Here is a 22543-nt window from a genome sequence, read left to right as displayed (position 1 = left end):
AGCAAGACAAATATGTTTGACACGAGCCAGAGTCATAAAAGGGAGAATATAAAGAAGAGAGGAGGAAACAAAGAGAATAACGAAAAAGTGGATTGGTAGCGTAACGAACCTTGAGATCCTTGAAGAAAACGGAGTTTCTCGCCCAATCAACCTGGGAGAAGAGATTCTGATCGAGCACTTTGCACATAAGTTCGAACAAGTCAACCTCGCACTGATTGTAAGTTTGATTCTGCAATAAACTGAACAACGAAGCTTGCCACTCGCGATCGTCGACGGTTTGTACAAAGTCTCTAATCATCGGACTAGTTTTTAGGGTGCCAGGATTGTTAGTTTGTTGATTAGCGGGCGTTGAGGTTTGGCCACCCTGACTGGAGTGTTCACCAAAATTGAAGGCTTTTGGGCTTGAGGTAGTGGAATTGGCTGCCCATAATTTGCCATCCAAGCTTGGATTTGGATTGTATAAATGATGGCCGCCGGTGATGGCGGTTTGGGAGGATGGCGCGATTAATTGGTGTTGTCCAGCGCCCCCGCCGCTTCCCCCGGTTCCGCCGCCACCGCCGCTTCCACCGCCAGGTTGATTCGTAACGAGACCAGCGGCGACCGCAGCTGGCGATGGACTCGAGTCCGGCGACGAGGTTAGACTCGATACTTGGGGTATTTGAATCTCTTGTTTGATGTGTAGAAAGGGCGTTACCGAGGACGAATAACTCGAGGGGTCACCCAAACTTCCTCGTATCGTTTGCAGAGCCAATTGCCGCTGTCTCAGTAACTGCAGCTTTCTCGCTCTGTCCCTCTTGTACATTGGACCGAATTTGTTCCTTCCGCCACGCATCCTATCCGCTCGAACAGCTGAAATAACAAAAATACATTTGCTTTTATTGTCAGATTAAACTTTCTTTTTTCACAATACTTTCAATTTTTCAAATTATGGTAAAATTTGCCTATCGATCGAGTGCAATATATGCTTGTGAATGGAGAAGAGGGAATCGAGTTTTTTTTTGACGTTTACGAATTTTCGAGCGAACGTTTGCGCTCTTGCGAAAGCGAGTCTTGATTCACGAGCCTCAAAAGACAATGATTCCGAAATAATTGGCTAACAGACTGTGGAGAAGAAAATAAAAGAAAACAAAGACAATGAGAATAGATTGAAGGTAGGATTTTGGGGAGCCCACGTTTTTTTTTTTTCACGAGTCTTACGAAACGATGTGGCAATAGACGAAGTGATTCCGAAATATTTGGGCAGCTCGTGTGTGTGTTTTATTCTCTCGTCTTGAAACCGTTGTCTGGAGATTATTGGTATTTCTTTTCGGCTTCGCGTTAGCCCGTGAGTTTCACTTGGCCTTTGATATCGCATTGTTGATGGTAAAATTATTCAAAGCTCTCGGTTTCTATCTTTTTTTCCTCTCTTTCTCTCTCTCTTTCCTGCTCCTCTGCGAGCAAGGCAAAAATATCAGACGCGATACCCGCTTGTCCTCGAACTAAATTCTCTCTTCTCGTCGACGCACGGGAGAGTGCCATACATTGTAATTTCGATCGAACGCCTTTGGCTATAAACGCCTGTGTATACATCTACGTACACAAGTACATTGGTTGGATATACAGGCAAAAAGTACGAGACACGGAGGAGCAGGCAGCCTTGATGGGGTTTCTAAGGCCGGATTCAGTGTTGTCAGATCGTAGAACGGTGCTGCTGTTGCTGCTGTCCATTCGTCTATATATTTTCACATTGAGAGCCTCGTCGAGGCGGAAGCTGCAGGTAATTATACGGAAGTCGAACGAAGACTGTGTATCGATCTCGTTCCCTCTTTTCCTTCCACTTTCTCCTTCTCGCTCGTTCATCCTCCTCCATTTATCCTTTTTCTCTTTATCTCTATCTCTGATGATCGATCGACTATTAATTTGGCACAAGAACCGAGTTATTCTCGCGTGAGGATAGAATATCCATGGAGATATTTCCCGTCAGCTCGATACGAAAGTCGTGGGGAATTGTTTCGGGAACAAAGGTGTGATTGATTCGGAAGGATCGGGGAGAGAAGAGTGCGAAGAGAGGAATCGAGAGAGGTCAGAGGAGAATCCCGAGATCGCGAAAGGGTTCGAGAGTCCTTGAAGGAACTGGTCGATCTATAAATATATATTTAATAGCTCGTGCGATGCGGGACGTTAAGTGTGTCAAGGCCCGAAGGCTCCCTCCTCCCTCCCTCTTCCTTTTCCCGCTTCTCTGCCGCACAGTAGTCACGGACTTGGCTCGGTCAGGCACGCCGTTCTTACAGCGAAGATCGCGCGCGCGCTCGCAGGATGTCTGCCTTACTCATGCGTCCGCGTCTCTCCTTCGTTCCGCCATTTTTTCCCTCCCTCCTCGCCGTCTGACCGGCTCTCGAATCTTCCACTAAATCTTCGAAAATCCTTCTCGAATTCGCATTACGATCGCGCGAGCCTCATTTTCCCCTCGAATCATCGAGCTTACTCGCGCCGCTCCACCGACGACAGAATAAATTTTCGCTTTTTTGATGCAATTTTATTCTATAAAGTAATGAGAAAACTCGAGCCTCGAAAGCTCGACGAAGTAAAATCTATAAAACGGAGCGTGAATACGCGTCGGGAGGCCAGAGAAAGAGAGAAAAACGGAGACAAACGCAGCGCCGAGGTCACGAGGTTCCTTCCGGCGCGAGCGATAAGCGAGGGAGGTGAACCGCTGGCAACGGGAAAGTTGGGCGTCTGTGCTAGGTCTGGAGAAGCGCGCTTCTCCAGGGGAGGGAGGGAGGGAGGGAGAGCGCTTGGGAACATCGATATGTCTGGCCGGAGACTGACACAATCTACTGAATCGCGAGGCGTTGCAGCAGGCTCAATGGAAAAACGAGGCTCTTCTCCGGAGTATAAAAGACCTTGCGGCTCGTAAACTCCCGCTCGGATATATCTTTTTGAACGGCTGTTCCTGGTGCAGCAGCGACAGCGCAGCGAGCTCAAACAGCCGCGATTCACCGTCAGAGAGCGCGACCAGCCAATTAATGTAAATTCGAGCCTCGTGTGTAACAAACTGTGACTATATTTATCCCTGTGTGGGTTTCGAGGCGCGCGCGCGCGCGCTCGTATATCCATGTTGGTGAACATTGAAACCAGTACGAATGAGAGAATACCAGAACGAATGGAATTCCGTGCACGTTCGCGTGAAAATTTGTCGAGTTTTCGAAGCCCCCTCCTCCTCGTGAGCCGGAACAACTGTCATTATCATTTTTTCATTTCTATTAATTGTTGCTTTTACATTAATTTGTAGATTTCGAGAGAAAAAAAACCGTGCTGCTGGCTAATGGAGGACTTTCCATTGGGGGAGTTTACGAATGTGAGATTCCACTGATAAAAAGTGGGACGTTGAATGAGAAATTTCGTTTTAATTGTCACGAAACTTTGTTGCTCTGGCGGGACTGAAATCGTCGGAATTGGCTCGAGGCACAAATCCAGACGTGTCTGCATACGAATCGGTTGGGAGAGAAGAAAATTGAGTCTCGGGACGCGATTGAATCGAAGCCTCTGGAGCTTTCGTCGAATCGAGAAGCGATGACTCGAATGTCACAAACGGCGATGGCATTAAAATGGAACCGCGCATTTTAATCGTCGGATTAGTTAGTGAATCAGCCAATCATTTCAGCGGTAGAATCTTCCCATTGAAAATAACCGAACACCGATTCGTGCCAAAGCTTTCGTTGAGATTCGACGTTTCTTTTGTTTGTCAGAGAATACGAAAGTCGAAAAATGGCAAAACGGGGACGAATTTTCGCTCCTTGTCAAAGAGGAATTGCACAGATTTTTTGTTTTGAAAAAAAAATCGTGAAAATGACGAGACAAAAGTGAGGAATTGGCGATTCGTTCGGGCAGAGGAAAAATCGAGAGAAAAAAATATGAGAAAACTCCGGAAGAAGCAGCACCGCTCGAATGTGTTTGCAAAAGCATTTATAAGCAGTTTCGCTGTTTCATTTATTCTCTCGTGTTTGGAAAAATCTATTCGCAGAAGGATTAAAGTGCTTTCGGAATGGCGTTGTTGATCCGAGAGAAAAAATTTGCGAAAAGTGATCGACCGAGCCAAACAAAATATGCTTCGTTTCGATCGAAAATATTAAATTTCTTAGTCCACATCGAGGGATTTGAGGTACGAGGGATAAAGGGGAGTGCGAATGATGGAAATTCGAGGAGGATCGAGCTGCTCGTGTGCCAAGGAAGAGCAAGTACGTGAAACGTTCTCGCGTTCGCGTAGACGTTCGGTTGGATAAAAGCCACGGAAAACGGCGAGTCTGTTGGCGGGATGGAGAGCCTCGGAGGTAGGTAGGTGCTCGTTGCTCGAGCCGAGCTCGTTGAAAGTGAAAGGAGGTTGAATCTCGCGCTACAACGACGCTCGCCCGTCCACTTCTCCCGTTTCCCCTGCATGTGCGCGGCGAGCAGCCACCGCAATTCCTCGCTCGCAGTATCGCTCTTACTCGGGCTCATTTGGTGTATCCGAAGGCGCGCACGGACGCACACACACGGCCGAGTCGCGGAGCTCTTGAGAGCGCGAGTCGGCGTAAAGCCTTTTGCTGAGGATTTAACTTGCGCCTTTTCGCTCGTCGTCCCGGGGAATGAGCTGAATAAACGGAATCGATTGCGGCCGATCGGAGGGGGTGTCAACAATTCGCAGGGATTCGAGGGAGAATATTCGCCGATTGATAAACAAAAACCTAGGCATTTATCATGGAAAGATAAAAGAGAATTCGATCGTTGGATGCGCCGCGAATAATCGAAAGGAAGCCGCCAGACGGCGAGCGGTTCCCTCGAAACTCCATAACTAAAGCAAAACAAATGATTTTTTCCACGAGTTATTAAAATCTGGCAATTCATGAGTTCGCGCAGATCGAGTATCGCTCTCGATAAAAGTGCCAATCAGCTCGTGGACGTTCCAACATTCTCGACCTTGATAAAAGGCACAAATTGAGCACTCGGCGACGAAAAAAGAAGAAAAAAACAGCACCGAGAAGCATCAACACACGCAGAAAAACAGCGGCGCCGCCGCCGCCTTATCGGCCATCCGCGGAGACAACGTTCGCGCGTTTTCGGGGCCGGGTTGAAATTCCGAACGGTGAGAAATCAGAAGGCTCAAAAGTCCGAAAATCTCGCTAGTGCGGTATATCTATATATTTCGAGTCCCAGCTAGATTTTCGGACTTTTGAGCCTTCTGATTTCTCACCGTTCGGAACTTCAACCCGGCCCCGCGTTTTCTTCTCTCCTCATTCCGATCGCTTATTTTCTCACAGCATCACTCAACACCGAGGTGCAAGAGATGGTTTATTTTTGTTCTACTGCAGGATGAGCTATATGTCTCCTCCTCATAACGCCGGGGAGATAGAAAAAGTGGGTCACGGGGTCACGCGAGAATACCGAGCCACTCGAGCCCCCGACGCGACCTTGCGATAATACACCGCCGCATCTATGTGTACACCTCGCTCCCTCCTCGTATGCGCTGCTGTATATCGTGACGTCATCACGGGGATACCGCTGGGGAGAGATTCGTCGCGACTCCAATTCTGTATTCTCATCAATCCCAACTTTATTCCTTGTAATCCAAATTACGACAATGGCCATTTTTATGGATTATGGGAAAAAGTGGGGCGATCGAGGGGGAAAAATAATTTTCGAAGGAAAACGATTATCGATTAACCTTGGCGGGAGCGTGAGATTCTCCTGAAGTATGCAAACTCCTAGTTGGATCGATCCAACACATTTTTTTGCCTAAGGAAATATTTATTGATCGTTTTGTAACAGAGTTTTGCTTTTTACAACGTTCGAAGTTGTTTGGAAACGTTTTTCGACACGGTACGAAATTTGTTTTTCAGGCTTTGCTCGAGAAGGTCAAAATTAATTGGATTTTGACGATGATATCGAATGCGGAACGTTTAAAGAGTCCGAAAGCTTTGTGCGGCGAAGGAATTCTCGATCGGAGTGTCAGATCGAGGGACCGGACTGTGGAATTCTCGCGGTGTTGTAGAATCTCGCGAGTTTCGAGCGATTTATAAGTAATGCCAGACATAAATTGCAAACTCATGAAATTCTGTACGAAATGGAGAAAAAGATTGCTGCGAGCGCACCGCAGAGAGAGATGGCTATGCACTCTCGCGTTTGTAGCTTGTAAGAGATTCCCGTCGAACGCGAGAGGTAAAAGTACTCTTGGTCTCTATGACCGAGATAGGCGAGCTCGATCTTCGATTCGCACGACGATCCCCGTGTCCCCTCCGACATGAAGAGAGAGAAAATGATTGAGGAGTTCGCGCGGCGTTCTCTGCCCGCGAGAACAATTCATCAAAAGCATTTTTTCATTCAAAAAAAATGAGCAAAAGTGCACTTTATTGAGTGAAAAAATAATTTTTTAAATTCAAAGAAGTTTAATGAGCGTTTTCTAAAAAAAAAAAAAATCGTCTCGATCGACGTTCGAGCAAATCTCGCGGAGTGTAAACGACGAAAGAGATTTATTAATGCGGCTTCCAAAACGCTATTTTTTCTCGGGCCGAGGTTAAAAATGGGTTTTCCTGTAAGGTGAGCTGAGAAAAAGCGCAATCGATATTCCCGTGTAAGAGTCACAACGACGAAACGAGGAAAAATGAAATGTTGCCGGGGGATCATCGTTTTGCACTAAATCGTGGAGGCTTTTCGTTTTCCTCCCCCTTCGTCTTCTCGTCTTCCTCTCTGCCTTTCTCTCTTCGCGGGGCCTGCACGAGAGTTGAGCAATATCCGAGATACGGTTGGCGCTCCCGGAGACTCATCGCACAGGCCCGTGGCGGCAGTTCTACACCGCCGGAGGCGTTTGCTTCCGAGGAAAATGCTGTTACAAATCCCAATAGTTTATTCTAGAAATTCTCTTCGCCATTTCGCCTCTTCCTCGAAAATTGTAACAAAGGAAACGAAAAATTTCAACAAACGCGATAAGCTGGAAAAACGTGAGGAGAATCGCTTCGATTGCTAATCACAAATAATTTTTCCGAGTCGCGAACGTGACCGGTAATCGATAACGATAACGAATCTTTCAATCTTCGAAAAAAAGTAGCTTTTCAGCCGCAAATTTTTTGCCGTCCCGAAAGAATCGAGTGCACCATAAAATTTAGCTTCCTCATTATTTTTTCGATGCAAATTCAAGCCCACCGAGCTTCGTGCTCGAGTTCGAAAATCCTGATTTGGCCCGATGCTTTTGTCCGGAAGCGGAGCTCACTCGGGGAGCGAGAAATCAATTTGCCTCCTCTCGCATTAATTCGAGTATTGGGAAGAAGGCAGGTTTTGGAATGCAGAAGGGTCGAGGAGTTCGGTCGAAAGTAAACGCGAGTAGCGTTGATGCCCCGTCGACCTTTTGCTCCGGAGGACAAAACTCGAGCTTATGTGGCGCGCGGTGGGGCATTTGCGAGGTGAATTTCGTGCCGAGTTGGCGGTCGTTTTGTGCGGCGAGTGTGTGCGCTCAGCTCGATGAGCTGCTGCTGCTGGTGTTCTCGGGTCGCCGAGTTGTCCGGGGGCACGTGAGCCACCGTAACTACTTAACCAATCGGCGGTGCGAGCCCCTCGGTGTCTCCTATATACGCGATTTACTGGAGCGAATAATGACGATCGTTGAGAGCGAAGGTACCGAGCGCGACAACCGCACGAAGTGACGACTGCGACGGGCTCTTGTGCTCCGAGCTCGATTCAGCGTTGTTCGACGAAGATTCCTTGATTCGGGGCTCCCTCGATCCTCCGAGAGACTCGAGAATCCCGACGAACCACGTTTTTCCGGCCTCGAAAACGAGGTTCGATCGAACGAGGGGCTTTATTCATATTTTCCCGTTGAATTTCCCAGGCGAGGGTTTTCTTCCGGTTGACTCGAGTGAATCGAGTTTGAGAGGCTGGGGGAGGCAAGAGCGAAAGGGCCGAGCGTATCCGCGTTCCAGCTCGGCAACAAAGCCCTCATTTCCATGCTGCAAATTCGTTGCTCGCTCCCTCCCGAGGATCTTCCTTCCCAGGAACGTTCTCCGTTTCACCTGATCCCCCGATATCCGAATGCGTACGCAAAGACCAAAGTTCTCGGTCAAAACGCATTCGACGGATGCTTCGAGCTCGACAAAATGAGCGTCAAACGCGTCAACGCGAACTCAAACAAGGATGATTCATCGTGCAATTGCACTCGCCGAAGAGAGTCGAAAGAGGCAGAGGGGAGGGAGCCACGAGGAAAACGGTGCTGCGCCACACTCCAATTGCATCATCGAGGAACAATGGATCCTGCTCGATTTCTTCGAAACGATCGCGCCCCTGCTAAGGCGCCGCATTTTCCTACATTTTCTTCCCCCAGGATGATCGCCAACCGACCCGTTCGAAAACGTGTTCGAATCCTTCCGATCATTTCGTCACAAAATAGCGAAGAAAGAGCTCACAAAAATCGAGGGAGCGAGAAAGCTCTCGATTTAAAAAAAAAAAAAAACGAGTCCGTTCGAAGCGACGAAACGAGGCGGAAAAAAGTCGAATGTGAAAAAGCTTCGAGACCGAATAATATATTGATATGCACATTAAGAAGCGAGTGTACATGCGAACGCAGCTTGTTGCGGGCTATTACACAATTCCTCGTCTTATAGTCTAACCTTTCCACCTCCCCACTCGGTGCAATATTGAGTGTCTTATGGCGAATAGCATGGCAGTGTCTCATGTGGCGAATAAACGTATAAAATAATACGAGCGTTGGCAGCAGGGGGGGGACGTACGAATATCCACATACGAATGAGAACGGACTCGGGTGTGTAAACACGTGAACATGTGTACGGAAGGTTTGCGGATGAAAGAGGGATCGAAGCTGTGGCGGAGGTAGGAACGAGCGAGGCAAAAGGCAGACCGGGCCCAGGTAGAGTCGTCGATCTGGGCAGGGGAGAGCCCGGGGCAAAACGGGGTCTTCGAAGCAAAACTTCGAAGATGGTGAATTTTGTTTTCTTCCTCCTCCCAATTTCTTGGATTTTTCCAGATAAGCTCGGAAGAGTGGGGGGAATCTGAAATTTCCAAAGATTGGAAAAAATATAAAGATAGAAAGAAACTTTCAAAGAATTCATTTCATTTCGAATGTTTTTTGAAAAAAGTTGACTGGATTGAAAGTGCAGTAGCAACAAAATTCGACAAGTTTTTGAGCGCCCAAAAAAAAGTTTTGAAGATATTTCGTTACACGGCACCCCGTGTATACCTGCAGGCAAGGAAATGGCTAATGGGAGGTAAAGAGAGTTGAGCGCGAGTGCAAGGGGGGGTCGAGGGCTCTGCTCTCTGTCTCCGGCGCGGCGCGGACTTGCGACATAATACGATAATTATGAAATTCGTGAGTTTCTAAAGACAGCGTAGTAGGTTTAGCTGGTGAGCGCGAGAGGCCTGGCAAGAGAGGCTCGGGAATAATTCATGGGACGATGATTTATCCTCGCGCGCGGCAAACTTGGTGCAGCGCGAGGCGAGCGAGCGTCTCCATGAATATTGTGCGTAGACTAATCGTCTTTGCGTTATGCGAGTCCGGGGCGTTAATTGTTATTCATCGGAGTGAACGCTCTCGCATTTTGCACTCGCAATTATAGCCTCGAACCTCCGTTTCGGTAATTCATACGAGAATTTTCGAGTTCGAAATACGCTTCCGGTGAATGAAGCGTGCACGAGGTTGGCTCGTTGGGAATCCGCACTGTTTTAAGCGCTTCCGAAGAGCCCTCGATTATTGTTTATCGATTACGAAAACTTTTTTGTCGAGTCTACCAACGAGGCCTCGTTGGCTGATCCCTCCGCAGAGAGCTCCGGATAACCGTGACGGCTCGAGCGAAGTCTCCTCGGGTCGGAGCGGCGGTCAATCGGCGTTCCTCCATCGCGCGCGATCCTAGCTCTCACTTTTACGATCTACATATAATCATAAATATATAAATAGACTAATGTCCTTTGATCCCGACGAAAGGAGGGGAGCCTTTGGGTCAACGAGCGTTCGGTATTCCCTGAAGGTATCGCGGAGGGCCTGGGAACGTAATGGAAAACGAGGGAATAAGAGAGAGAGAGAGAGAGAAATGGAGGGGCACAGGAGGTGTGCAATAAAAGGGAAGAAAAGGAGAAAACGTGCTTCGTCGAAAGTGTACAAGCGGCACACGAGTTCGTCACGTGGTGCGAGTGATACTTGAAAATCTTTCGGTTTGATTTACGAGCGGAAAATGTGTTTCGACTTTTTTCTTACGGTCGTACGTCATAAATATCTCGAAATTCGTATTTTCCGTCGCGCCTCGCGGATTATCGGCGAGTATGACCCAGTTTTCGAACTCTCGAGAATTTCGCACGTCGCTGCTACTGGGGAACATCCAATTTCGTGGCTAAGGTTAATGTCAAGGTTGATCCGTGATGGACGACTCAATATACCGCGCGTCCGGGCACCATCGGGACTTTCATTAAGCGTTGCTCAATGTCAACTCCGTTTATTTGCAATAAAAAAGAAAAAAAAACAAGCACCACCAGCAAAACGACGCCGAATCGATCGTAAATCCTGCCACGTGACCTCCGGGAAGCCGCTCACGAAAATTCCGCAAATTCGTCACTCCGAGACTATTCGAGAGCTCCTCTCACCGAATCGCGTCGAAAATGAACCTCCCAAAGGTCACCGCCCTGCTCTCGCACGCTCTCAACGATATTTGACGCTCCAAATAAGTGGCAGGCTCAGCCGACTCGATATTCATCGATTCACCGGCTTTTCTTCACGCTCCACTCGCCGCCTCGCTGACCGGTATTATTGCAATCTTGAGCGCGTATCGCTCCCCATCGCTTATTAAATGCAAGTGCAACTCTGATGTATGCTAATCGAAGAATCCACGTGGCTTTTTACGCGACTGAATAAGCGATTAATGCGGAGTGTGTAACTGCGATTTTTCGTTCGCGAGGATCTCGTCGACGATCCTGCGCGTAAAAGTTTCATTTTTAAGCCAAAGAACGACGGGAAGCGCGATTTTGACGAGCCACAGGCCAAGTTGGAGTAAAAAATTCGGGGAAAAAGTCCAAGATTTAAAATTTGGTAAAAGACGTTAAAAAGCTTGCCCTCCTCGCGCTGGGGCGTTGAGAAAAGCGTGTAAAAACGGTGGGCAAACATAATCGACGTTGCGCGCGTGCTCGGGGGGACGAAGAGCGAGTATCAATTATAAAATCGAGTCCATTAGCTCCTGCTGAGTGCCCCACGCGTTTGGCACAACATTGAGGCACATTTGGATCGAGCAAATTGATTATCTCGGTGAATAATCGAGGGAGTGAGCGAAGGAAAGCGCGTTTGAATAGAGCCGCGTCGAAAAGCGATGAAGGAAAAATGTCTTCCGTCAGCCGGGCGGGCGCGCGCGTGTTTCGAGCCTCATTTAGGCTCATTTGCTTTCTCTCTTTCTCTTTTTTCGTTATATGATAGCGAGAAGCGCGTAGTTGTTTGTTAACGAGTTTCGGTGCGGCTAGTTGAACGATAACGCGTGCGCGCGCGCGCGCGCCATCGTTTTACAATGATTACGCAAAGAGTTGCACCGCCTCGAAGCCGAGGCGAAGTTAACACACACGTTTTTCGAGGTGTATTACCGTACGTGAGTTTCGGCCAGTGCGCCATGCGCGCACTCGATGCCTTAAATCCAATCTATAGACGAATACACATTCATGTTAATTTCTATACATCGAACGGCGCTCCGAGTAAATCGCGTCGACGTTGCGCGACGTGCGGACGCGAATGCTCCGCGTGTTTTTTAAACCGATTACATATCTGTATATGGCGGAGTACAGGCGAGTCCAAAAACCTCAATTTTTCTGGGTATTGCGAGCGATTAAGGCCCGCTTACGTACGTCCAGAATTATTGAAAAATCGATTTGTTTTTACCGTCAAAATTGCCGACAGATCGAAAATTATTACAGAAAACTTTAAATGCTTTTTTCTCAAAGCTACTTTTTCTGGCACGCTCTGCAGGATATAAGTCACACAATTTTAAATGTTTTTTCATGCTTTTTTTTTTATATTCGAAATTGTTTTCTCCAGTCTGTCGAGTCGGATTTTTGATACTGCGATTAAAAAAGTTTTATAACAAACATCATTAAAGTGTGACATTTATGACACAAAATGCGGTTTGTCGAGCCGAATTTTAAAAATTCGCCTACTCGACAGCCTATGACCACAATGTTATTTTACAAGAATTTTCATACGTTTTGCAGATCCATCAACATTTAAAGAATAAATGATGCAGACCATGGAGCGCAACTTTATTTTCACAGTGCTTCGAGAAACGCGAAATTTCATGTCGTCATTTTTGCGAACAAAAAATAAAATAAATCGTTTGCAAAGTTTAAATACTAGTAAGCAACGTGTAAAAATGATTTTTCAAATTTCCATTGCTATTTCTTCTGAAAACAGTTTTTCTTTTAGCGCCTTTCAGGCACTGCTGGACGTACGTAAGACGTTAAGTGGCAAATAAAAACTGAGCACTACTCTCAAAGCTCTTAGGATCGATTCCTCCGAGGATCCCGATTCCTCAGGGCGACCTTGACCCACATCCGTAGGAAACTGAGCCAATTTCCTGGAGGATGGAGCGTGCGGGGGGGCCCAGCGAAATCGAAGGCCGATAAGAACGCTTACATTTTCATCGGCTTTCGAGTTTCGGACTCCAGCGGTCACCCAACCGAGCGATGGACCCGAACTCCCGGCCGGGTCGAGAGATCGCGCCGTTTCCCGTCCGCTCGAGCAATTCGAAGGCGAAAAACTGCGTCTGAATTGGCCTGTATACAGCTCTTTATGGAGTTCCAATGTTGCGCTCGCCTTGGCTCGGGACCGCGGAGAAGGAGGAGGATTGCCAGGGAAACCGGGAGTGGGGACTCCCCCCGGGCCTCGCTCACTCTCCACAGGCCTGCTGGTTTCGATCGGTATTTACAGGCTTAACGCGACACTCTCGGTTTATACTCTATTGCACGTAACCCACGTGCACGCCATATAATAATACCGGGACCAGCAGCGACAACGAGTGACGATGAGGCGTGCCTCTGGCGCGCACGAGCGTCCGTTTCACTTTCGATTATTCCTCGTTCGAGCACCGCTGATCTCTCGAATTATATACGAATTCGTTTATTTTTCATCTTTATTTTGTTGGAAGGTTGCGTCATTTTTATCGAATTTCGATCGATTCTGACTGCAGCGATGCTTCGATCGTCGCGAATCGCTGGTTTGGACGTTGAGAAATCCTTTTTTTTTGCTTTTCGAACATTCCAAGTCCAATTTTTACGATTGGCCCGCGAAAATGGGAATTTCGTGCTGCCAACTTGGAGAGAATGGAATTCGAGTGCTCGCCAACGATTGGGCGGCCGAGGACCGCTCGATCCGTCTTGATCCATATTCCGCTGCACTGTGATGGACGAATCATTGCGAAAAAAGGCTCGAACGCTTCTGCTCGGTAATTTCGAAAAAAAAAAAGAGATCGCTCGTCCCCGGTCTGCCTATATTTGTGTTTCGCAAAGTTAAAAATGGCACGAGCGCGAATCTCTCGATAATTGTGACATGCTTCAACGTTCTGGATATCGAGACTCGTAGCGCGCGCGCGGCTTATTCTTAACCCAGATCTCATTGTTACTCATTCTTTGATGCATCAACTCGCACTGGTAAAGGTCAGAGTGTCAACATCTCCAATATTTCGAGACGATTGAAACGAATTCCTGAGCCTCTCATTATAAATAACGAAAAATGAAGTAACGACGATCGAGCTACGATTTTGTATCGTTGACGATCCACCTCTGGCTGCACCGTGTCCAATTCCTCTCGTTTTATCTCATTTTATCTCATTTCATTGCGATCCGAACCATTTCGAGTCCCTCAATTCCCAATTTTTTCGATCTAAAGTATCCTTCGAATGTTTATTGTATTTTTATTGGGGTGAGTGAAAAAAAGGGCTTTCAACGGTCGAAATGAGCGTTGGGGCTCGACGATAAGCCCGTTTAAGTTGAGTTCGTTAGAATCGACGTAATATCCTTTCGTACGTACAGCGTTTTGGAGTAAATTGCTCTAATTCAATTCCGAATAAACCAATTTCGGTGCGGAGTGAAAGAAAAAAGGCGAATCAACGTTCCTCGCTCGTCCGATCGCAAAAGAGCCCCAACAATTCGTGGCTCGCTCACTCGCTGTGTGTGTTGCCTCTTTGGAAAGTTTTCTGCGTTGGGCAATCGACGCGTTCGCGAGGCACAGAGACTCTCTCTCTCTCTCTCGCTCTTCGTAGAGACCACGTTTGTTCGTCCACGGTATTAAATCGTTCAGGCCCGGGATCCGCGAGAACGCGCCTCTGAACGAGCCCGAGAGAGAGAGAGAGAGAGAGAGAGACTCGAGCGAGAAGCCGGAGAATCAACGCTGAAGCTGAACGGCACAATTGCGACAACTTCAGCCGGCCAGAATGCGTGGCGTTTCGAGATTTTTTTCAAACGTTTCAACGCTCGTGTGTAGGAATGAGGGGCGCACACGTTTACGAGAATCGGTACGAAACGCGGCGGCGTGAACGCGAGCTCGAAAGAGGCGTTATGAAGAGAAAGAGAATAAAAGTAAAAGGGAGTTATGAGTTTACGGAGGTCCCACTCGGGCCTAGACCCACTTTTCTCATAATTAACACACACGACACGTAACACCGTACGCTCTTCCACGAATAAACAAACCGGAATGTATGCCTTTGAAAAACACGCCGAGAAATAAAGGGATTCGAGAGACTCGAGACTTCCTGTTGATAAAACGTTTCGTTGCTCATTCATTTTGCTGCTTTTTGTCCATTTTCACGGGAGACTTCCCCCCTCCCTCGTTTGAGTCGCTCGATATTCGCGAATCGTCGATCGCGTTCCTCGGATAATTTTTAATTGTGCCTAATTTCGATGAAAATTCACGAAGAATCATTGAAACTCTAATCGTTCTAGGTTTTCACGAATTTTGACTGTGAATTTCACGGGAAAAATGTACATTTATTCTCTTCGCTCATCAATGAAACACACAATTATGGTGTTTGTCACGATTCTCTCGTCGAGAGTTTCTTTGTTTTCGTTGGCTCTTCAGTCGCTGGGAAGTTTGGCGTTTTTTAGTGGCAGGGGCTGCTCGCACGCAGGCAGGCACGCACGAATTAGTGTCGAAATTGATGGGAAGGAAAAAGTGAGAGCGCGGAGTTTGCTGGCTGCAGAGCGCGCTCGCCCCTTGTTCTCCGGAGAGCGTAGACGCGTGCACACGAGGACCGGGATCGATTCGAGAGCGTTATATCACACCGCGCGCGATTACGAATTTCGTTTTGGCCTTTGAACGGGCTCTCTCGATCGCGATCACGAAAGTGCGGCCTCGCCAGGAACCCCGTGAAGAATTCAAACGGGGGAGCAGAGAGAACAAGAAGAGCGCCGCGTTTCATTCCTTTTCGTACCGCAAATAGCTTTCGGGGACCGGAAGTTACATCATCGCGGAACTGAGACTCGATAGAAAGAAATCGTCGACAACGGGAGATCGAGCGAAGATAAATTTCGTGTGCGCGAGATTAAAATGCGGAGAAGCATTGATTTTATTGTTAATCCGGAAATGAAATTTTAGCATCGATTTTCCAAAGTTTATTTCGCTGCAATGAAAGAGTCTGTGAATTCGAGTATTTTTTCACGATTCATCGATCGGGCGGGAGGAGTTTGAAAAAAGTACAAAAACGAGAGGAATAGGCGCTTCCCACGAGTCGTTCTCGCCGGAAACGCAATTTTTTACGGGCCCGAGACGCGTCCGTGAATTTCGCACAGTGAAAAAAGGTCGGAGCGCGCGCGCGGCTCTCTTTTTTCCGCTGTGCGCCACGCGGATGTGTCAAGAAATAAAAAGGAAATAACGCGTATCCTGCTGATGCGCTCGCTCGCTGCGTCGCAGCTCTTTCTCTCTCGTAATCAACTAATTTTGACGCATTGATATGCGCGGCTCTCATCCCGCCGGAGCGTCTTTCCGTTCGGATATGGGAAATTTCGAAATTCCTCTCCCGTTTATTTGTCCCCGCGTCAATAAGCCGCGCGAAGCTGTCGAGCCTCCGGTGCGATCTTCCATCCGAATTTCGAATAATCGTGAGAAAATGAAAATTTCATTGAACGAACAAAAGTCGTTGGAAAATTCAATAATATAACTCCGTCCACTTTTATCGCCCGACTCGCGCTATTTCCTAGACCCGTTAAACTTTCAAGGTTATCGATTGACCTACTTTCGCGAAAGAGGCGTTCTCGTCGTTGGATAACGGAGAATTTAAAAATTCAAAGCCTCCCTTCGGAGGCGGGCGTCCGCCCGCGGAGAATTTTCAAAGCTTGATCGCAAAATATTCGAAAAATGAAAAAAAATCGGAGGGTTTTACTCACCCTCGAGTTTCATGCCGACTTCGAGGCACTTTTGGAATCTGCAGAAGGGGCATCGTTTCCTCTGCGTCTTGTCGATGTGGCAGGATCTCTCGGCGACGCAGGTGTAGACTTTTTTGTTTTGGACGGTGCGTTTGAAGAATCCCTTGCACGATTCACAGGTGAGGAGTCCGTAGTGATATCCGGAGACCTTGTCGCCGCAAACGGGGCAGAGCTCTTCGATGACGTCCTTCGTATCGGGGAAGTCGAGGGGTCCTGGCGCGGAGCCGGTGACGATGCCGACTTGTCCGATACCGGGATGATAGACGTTGTTCCCAGCGGGTAGGACGACGCCGGTCGTCCCGACGCTGGCGCCGCCGACGACGCTTCCGTTCCCGGTATTGTTTTGTCCGGAGGGATTGTTCGTTACGGAATTGGAGGGATTCCCATTGGAATTGTTGTTGGGATTGGAACCGGAGTTGTTCGTCGGGCTGTTGTTGTTGTTGTGGTTGCTGTTGTTGTTGTTGTTGTTGTTGTTGTTGTTATTTTGGAGGGAAGTGGGTCCGGAATAATTGCCGTTGGAAGTTTCGAGGTTGCCGGAAGTCGGGCAAGCGCCGGGGGCGCCTCCGGGCCCGCCGGAGGCTCCGGTCCCACCGCCTCCGCCACCTCCGCCGCCTCCTCCGCCGCCTGTTGGCGAAAAAAGACACGTGTACACTTTTTTGTTGCTGCACGGTGAGCTGTTACGCTTGAAGAAACCTTTGCACGATTCGCAAGTGAGCAAACCGTACTGATAACCGGACATTTTGTCACCGCACATTGGGCAACGTTCCTCGAGGGCAATCGCGTCGAAGAAAGCGGATTCGAAGCCGAGAACGTTGTTGCTCGAGGCTTGGGACTGTTGTTGCTGCTGGGAGGAAGCTACGTTTTGCCCGTTGTTGTTATTGCTGCTGCTGCTGCTGCTGCTGTTCGTCGCCGCGTTTTGCACGTGGCTCGAGCTTTGTTGCAAGCTCGTTTGTTGGGACTGTTGTTGGCACATGTTCGAGGGTGGACTTTGTGCGCAACTCGCGTAAGGTGAATTGTAAGAGGATTGGGATTGTTGCTGCTGCTGCTGCTGCTGCTGCTGCTGCTGCTGCTGGGCACCGGTTGGCCCGTGAGGACTGCCCTGAGGGCTCAAATGAAACGGCGACATGTTGAGGGATATCAAACCCGCGTGCTGCTCCATCTCAACTAACATATCACACACCTCTCGATGAGGTCAACTTTACGGGAGGAAATAAAACGACGAGAGACCCGCTCGCTTCTTGTGAGGCTCATGAAGAATCGGGATTCTCGTTCGATAATATTCGGGAAGGAAGAAACTCTTGTTTACTCGGCTTAAAAGTCGGCTCGAATAAATAAGAGAGCCGAGGAGATAATATTCTTGACTCTTCCGAGAGTCACTATCGTCAAACGGCCGCGATAACGAGAATTTCACTTTTCTAGCGGGAACGAAAATCCCGGTGTTTCGTGGTCGATCCCTCGAGCTCAAATCCGCGGATCATTCCACCGAATTATCCACGAAATTTCCCCTTGTCCACGTCCGAAACATCGCTGCACACTCGGATCCCTCGAACAATCGATTTTGATCCTTCCGAGAACAACTTGACACTCGACGACACTGCGAGCCGCGAGAAGCCTCGCTCAAATAAATAAATAAATAGATAAATAAATAAATAAATAAATACGAGGAGCTGACGCGAGAGAATGATAAATAACGAACGGGCGAAACACGATTTTCGATAAAATCACTCAGAAATATCCTTCGATCGGCTTTATCCTCACTGCAATCCAATAAGTCGAGGGGTAGTTCCACCAGTTATTCACACATGCCGATGTTTTTGTGTCAAATTAATTGCCTCCAAAGATATACGAGCGGCAATCGACACTCGCGAACGTTTCACTCGGAGAGAAGAAGAAGAAGAAGAGAAACGAGAAAGAGAGAGAGAGAGAGAGAGAGGGTGAGAGTAAAGTATAGGCACACGAGCGAATATAAATAAGTGAAAATATTATGTATTTTTTCAAATCTTCGAGTACACCGATGGAAATAAAAAGCGAAATGGCGATGCGAGCGAGTAAAGTTTTATGATCGAGTTAATCCAATCGGTGGCAAGTAATAAGCACACACTTTGACCGAATATTTTACAATTTCACTGTTTCCTCTTGAAAGCACGGGCGTCCTGTGTGCGCGTGTTCCGGTGTATCGTTAGCACAGGAATAAATGGGAAAATAAGCGAAGAGGAGAAAGAAAAAGCAAGAACGAGAAACGTGGAGGTTTTAATCGCGATTTACAGGGGGATTCGTGATCACAGGAAGCCTCGGAAAAAACGAGAGCGCGCGACCGACCTGACAGCTCGGCAATCTGCGTGAGACTAGCGCCGTCTTCTCGCCTCGTTGCTCTCCTGAAGGGCCCGCCCTCCTATTTCCCCCTCCGCCCCGCGCCGTGCTCGGCGGCCCCCTCCCCTCGGACGAAAATCCTCCCCCTCCCTCCGGCTGCGACGCTACTTCGACATCGGTACCGCCGTCGCCGCTCGCCGCTCGCCGCACCGACACACCGACAGTACAGTAATGCCACCACCGTCGTCGCCACCGCACCGCGTGAACGCCCTGCTGGCTCCCGATCTACCCAAACTCCGCTCTCGTACACGCCGCTGTGCGATTTCCCTCTTTGCAACAACTCCTCGTATTTATTATTTATTATTATTATTATTTGGCGCACACGCGAAATGTTGAGCGGCGAGACTCGGCGAGCCACGCGCTCGTGCGAGCGACGTGTGCTCGTCCTGTCCTTACCGATGTATTGATGAAAACACTCGCAGATACGAAGGAGAGACGAAAACATTTCGCATTGTCACGAAACGCTCGTTTCGAAAGGGCTTCGGACTCGATTCGTCGAATTTACGAAAGCCGCGCGATCTTAGGTTGAATTTTCATTGGGAATTTCGGATCGGTTGAGCCCGCATCGATCGAAAAATAAATAATTATCAAAAAGATGCAAATTTTCAGACGAATTATTCGAAGGAAACGGCTCGCTGGGAATCAACGTTCGCGAAGTATTTTCTCAATGCTTTCAACCTAATCCCTGAATTTGAGAAGCCCCTCCCCTCCGGTGCGTTGAATAAAAGTGCGAATTTCGGAGGTTGATGCTTCGAAACTTTGAATAAAATGGTGGTTAGGAAACTTTCACCAAAAGTTGGTCGGGGAGGGGGGGGCAAGAGCCCGATCTCGTATTCCTCGCGTGTATCGGCTCGCCACTCGTCTGCTCTGTTCTCGTTAGTAGCGTATCGCTTCTCTTCCGGCGTCAAGGGAAATCGTAATAATTATATGAGCGGATGAGTTTCGTTTCGCTGTCTCTCCGTGTGCTCGTGGCTTATGTCATAAAGCCATAGATTTTTGGGGGTGCAGGCTCGAGGGGAGGGAAATGAAAAGGTGCGTTTGCGAAACGGCGACGAGGAGAGAGAGGCTGAGGGAAAAAGAGAGACGAGGATAGCGTCGGCGTCGGTAGAGAGGAGAGTAAGCGAGTATAGCGACACAAGAAGCGCGCGCTCGGCTGCTCTACGACGGCATAAGTGAAAGTGATTGAGCGCGCAGGGAGAGGAGCTCGCGGATGGCGAAGTACGAGAGGCCAGGTGGAGGAGGCGCTGTCTCACACGATCGGAGCTCCTGATGAGGAGCGAGTGAGAGAACGAAGAAGAAGAAAGAGGAGAGAAAGATGAGGGAGTGGGGGAAGAAAAGGAACGTCGACACACAGGTTTGTGCATGGTGGGCACTCGGCGGCGCTGACGGCGGAGAAGAGAACGGGGGAGGGCCGCTGCTGGACGAACGGGAGAGACGGAGAGAGATTAAGATTGAGCGAGAACGCGCCGGAGGGGGAGAGAGACGAAAAGGGGCAAGAGTTAAACGAGGCGGGGGGGATGACCTACTTACGGAACCAGGTCTATGTCGGCCGTAAAAGTATTGTCTGCGTCTTCGTATCGAAGCGAAAAACCCGGAGAGACTCGCTCGCGCAAACTTGTATATACGAGATTGTGTGCTTGTTCCTTCTCTCTCCGCTTTACGTCCCAGGGCAAGTGAGCTCACCTTCCCCTGCTCCGCACGTGCTGCTCTCGTCTCGTCATCGAATTCGTTACACGTGTGTACGTCTCCCTCTCTCTCTCTCTCTCTCTCCGCGTATAAATATATGTGCATGTTGTTCGACGAGAATAAAAATGTATAAATGTATTTTATCGACTGCGCTACCGCGTTTTTCGTACACGAATGTTTATTTATTTATTTATTCCCCTCCCGGCTCCTCCGGGAGAGGAGAACGAGCCGCGACGACTTGCTCCACTCATCCGCACTCGTAATTCGTAATCGATCCAAGAGCAGGTTGCGCGATTTTACGAAAGGGAAAGAGCGACCGGAGAGAGTTTTACCGGCTACTATTTAACGAGCCACGCATCCGAGAATTTTGATTCGCTTTATTTTTGGCTCGTAGTACTCGAGCCGCGTACACACCACGCTGCGAGAGCTCTCGGTGCACGTACGCGCGCCTCCGCTTCAATTTTATCTGCGTATCTCGTGTACACTGATTTGGGGAGGGGGGCGCGGAAGAATTGGGAAAAAGGCTAAAAGCCTGAGAGAGACGGAGACACTTTGCCTTATCCTTCGAGCGAACCTGCGCGTGTGTGGGTGTTTCGACTCTCTCTCTCTCTCTTTCTCTCACTCTTCCGAGGCTTCGCATAGTAGCCATGTACTACGAAAACCTCTCTAAGTAGGTCGTCCCTTTTTTTCGTCAGACACGGAGCGCGCCCCGCGCGCAGAAACGAGAGTGAAAAGCAGAGAGAAAAAATGCTCCTCCGCCTCTCGCCGCGGGGTGGTTCTCGTGAGGCTCTCGCACAGCTCGCGATTCGACCCAAAATTCTTGGAGCGCGTCACCGCGACGCGGTGAGGAATGTCCCTAAGACTCCGGCGGTCCGGGCTCCTTTTTTTCTCCGGCTTGCGCACCAGCGCTTTTTTCTCCCTTCGCCCTCGTCTCGATAACCAGCCTCAAATTCTTCGGCGGCTGCATCGCTATCTCGAAAATTCTTCCGGTTACTCCGAGCCCCAAAATTGCCTCCGGAGCGGAGGAGTCTCGAGACGAAAATCTCAAAATTCCTTCAGACCCAACAAAAATCCAATCGCTTAAATTACTTCTCCATTCGCCCAGGTGGACGGAAAATTACGCGAGTTTTAAACTCCCTTTGCAAAGCTCATTCCGAGGGGATGAGGGCGACCGAAATTTTTCATCCCTCAAAACCCGGCCCGATCCTATCTCCGAATTAGATGTTTCTTCCCAGCCTCCTCCTCCGCGTCTCCCAACCATAAATATTATCGTCCCGACATCCCAGACCGAGCACGGGGGAAGATCGACGTGTGACGAGATGACGAAGGTTCCCGAGCGCGTCTCACCGGACGACAGCCGAGCAAATGGAAACGTTTTATTCGTCCTACGAATATAATAAATACGTCAATTAATCCTCCGGACGATAGTCGTTGGTATTTATATTATTATAAAATTAAGGGCAAAATAATAAGACGATGTTACTGAGAATAATAAAGAAGAGGCGAGCGAAGAAAGAAGCGAAGAGGGCGAAGCCACGGAAAAGGCGAGTCGAGGGTCTGCGTCGAGATCGGGACGCGGGTAATGGCGAGTATACGAGAGAGTTATAAAAGAGTTTGAATCGGCGGAGAAGAGGCCGTGGCTGGGTCAACAGTAACGCCGTTGGCACTCCCCGACGATTCTTTGACTCTCGATCACGTTTTTCTTTCTCTCCCTCCGGATTTCTCTCTTCCTCTCGCTCCCCCGTATTATTTCATTGCTCATCTAAACTGGAAGTTTTATTATCCGACTCTGATCCGACTCTACAGAGGGAACGCTCCTCGATGTCGAAGAGAGTCTCGAGCACGAGGGAGAGTCTTTATGGGTGCAGGGAGCAGCGCGCGCTCCTCGTAAGAACGCGAGTCGATGTGCGGCCGAGTGCTGGCTCGCCCGCCCGCGGTCCCTCGTCGCTGTCGCTCCTAGCGCGCCGCCGGAGACGACCGAGTGGGGAGACCCACTGACCCAGTTCGATGAGAACATGACGCAGCCGCGCTCACGACTCGCTCCTTCTCATTACGTCACTCCGATTCTCTCCCGCTTCTCCCTCCTTGC

The 22543-nt window shown here is 48.9% G+C and overlaps 1 protein-coding gene across 3 annotated transcripts in view; it reads right to left on the bottom strand.

The window, feature by feature from the left end:
- The window catches only part of ftz-f1 (ftz transcription factor 1), a 76544-nt gene that overhangs the window by 2695 nt on the left and 51306 nt on the right, over nucleotides 1-22543 (bottom strand). For 2 of the 3 annotated variants that reach the window (XM_043429963.1, XM_043429962.1), the window contains exons 3-4: nucleotides 16360-17022; nucleotides 110-849 (exon numbers count right to left, since the gene is read on the bottom strand). In XM_043429963.1, coding sequence (XP_043285898.1) covers nucleotides 110-849; nucleotides 16360-17022 — 1403 coding nt within the window. Of the gene's footprint in view, nucleotides 1-109; nucleotides 850-16359; nucleotides 18156-18517; nucleotides 18771-22543 lie in introns of those variants that run through there. The other variant, XM_043429961.1, reaches the window with a different exon arrangement.

Source organism: Venturia canescens, chromosome 10 (genome assembly GCF_019457755.1).
Source record: "Venturia canescens isolate UGA chromosome 10, ASM1945775v1, whole genome shotgun sequence".
NCBI lineage: Eukaryota > Metazoa > Arthropoda > Insecta > Hymenoptera > Ichneumonidae > Venturia > Venturia canescens.
The sequence above is the reverse complement of the archived record's forward strand: the minus strand, read 5'-3'. Positions and strand labels throughout refer to the sequence as shown.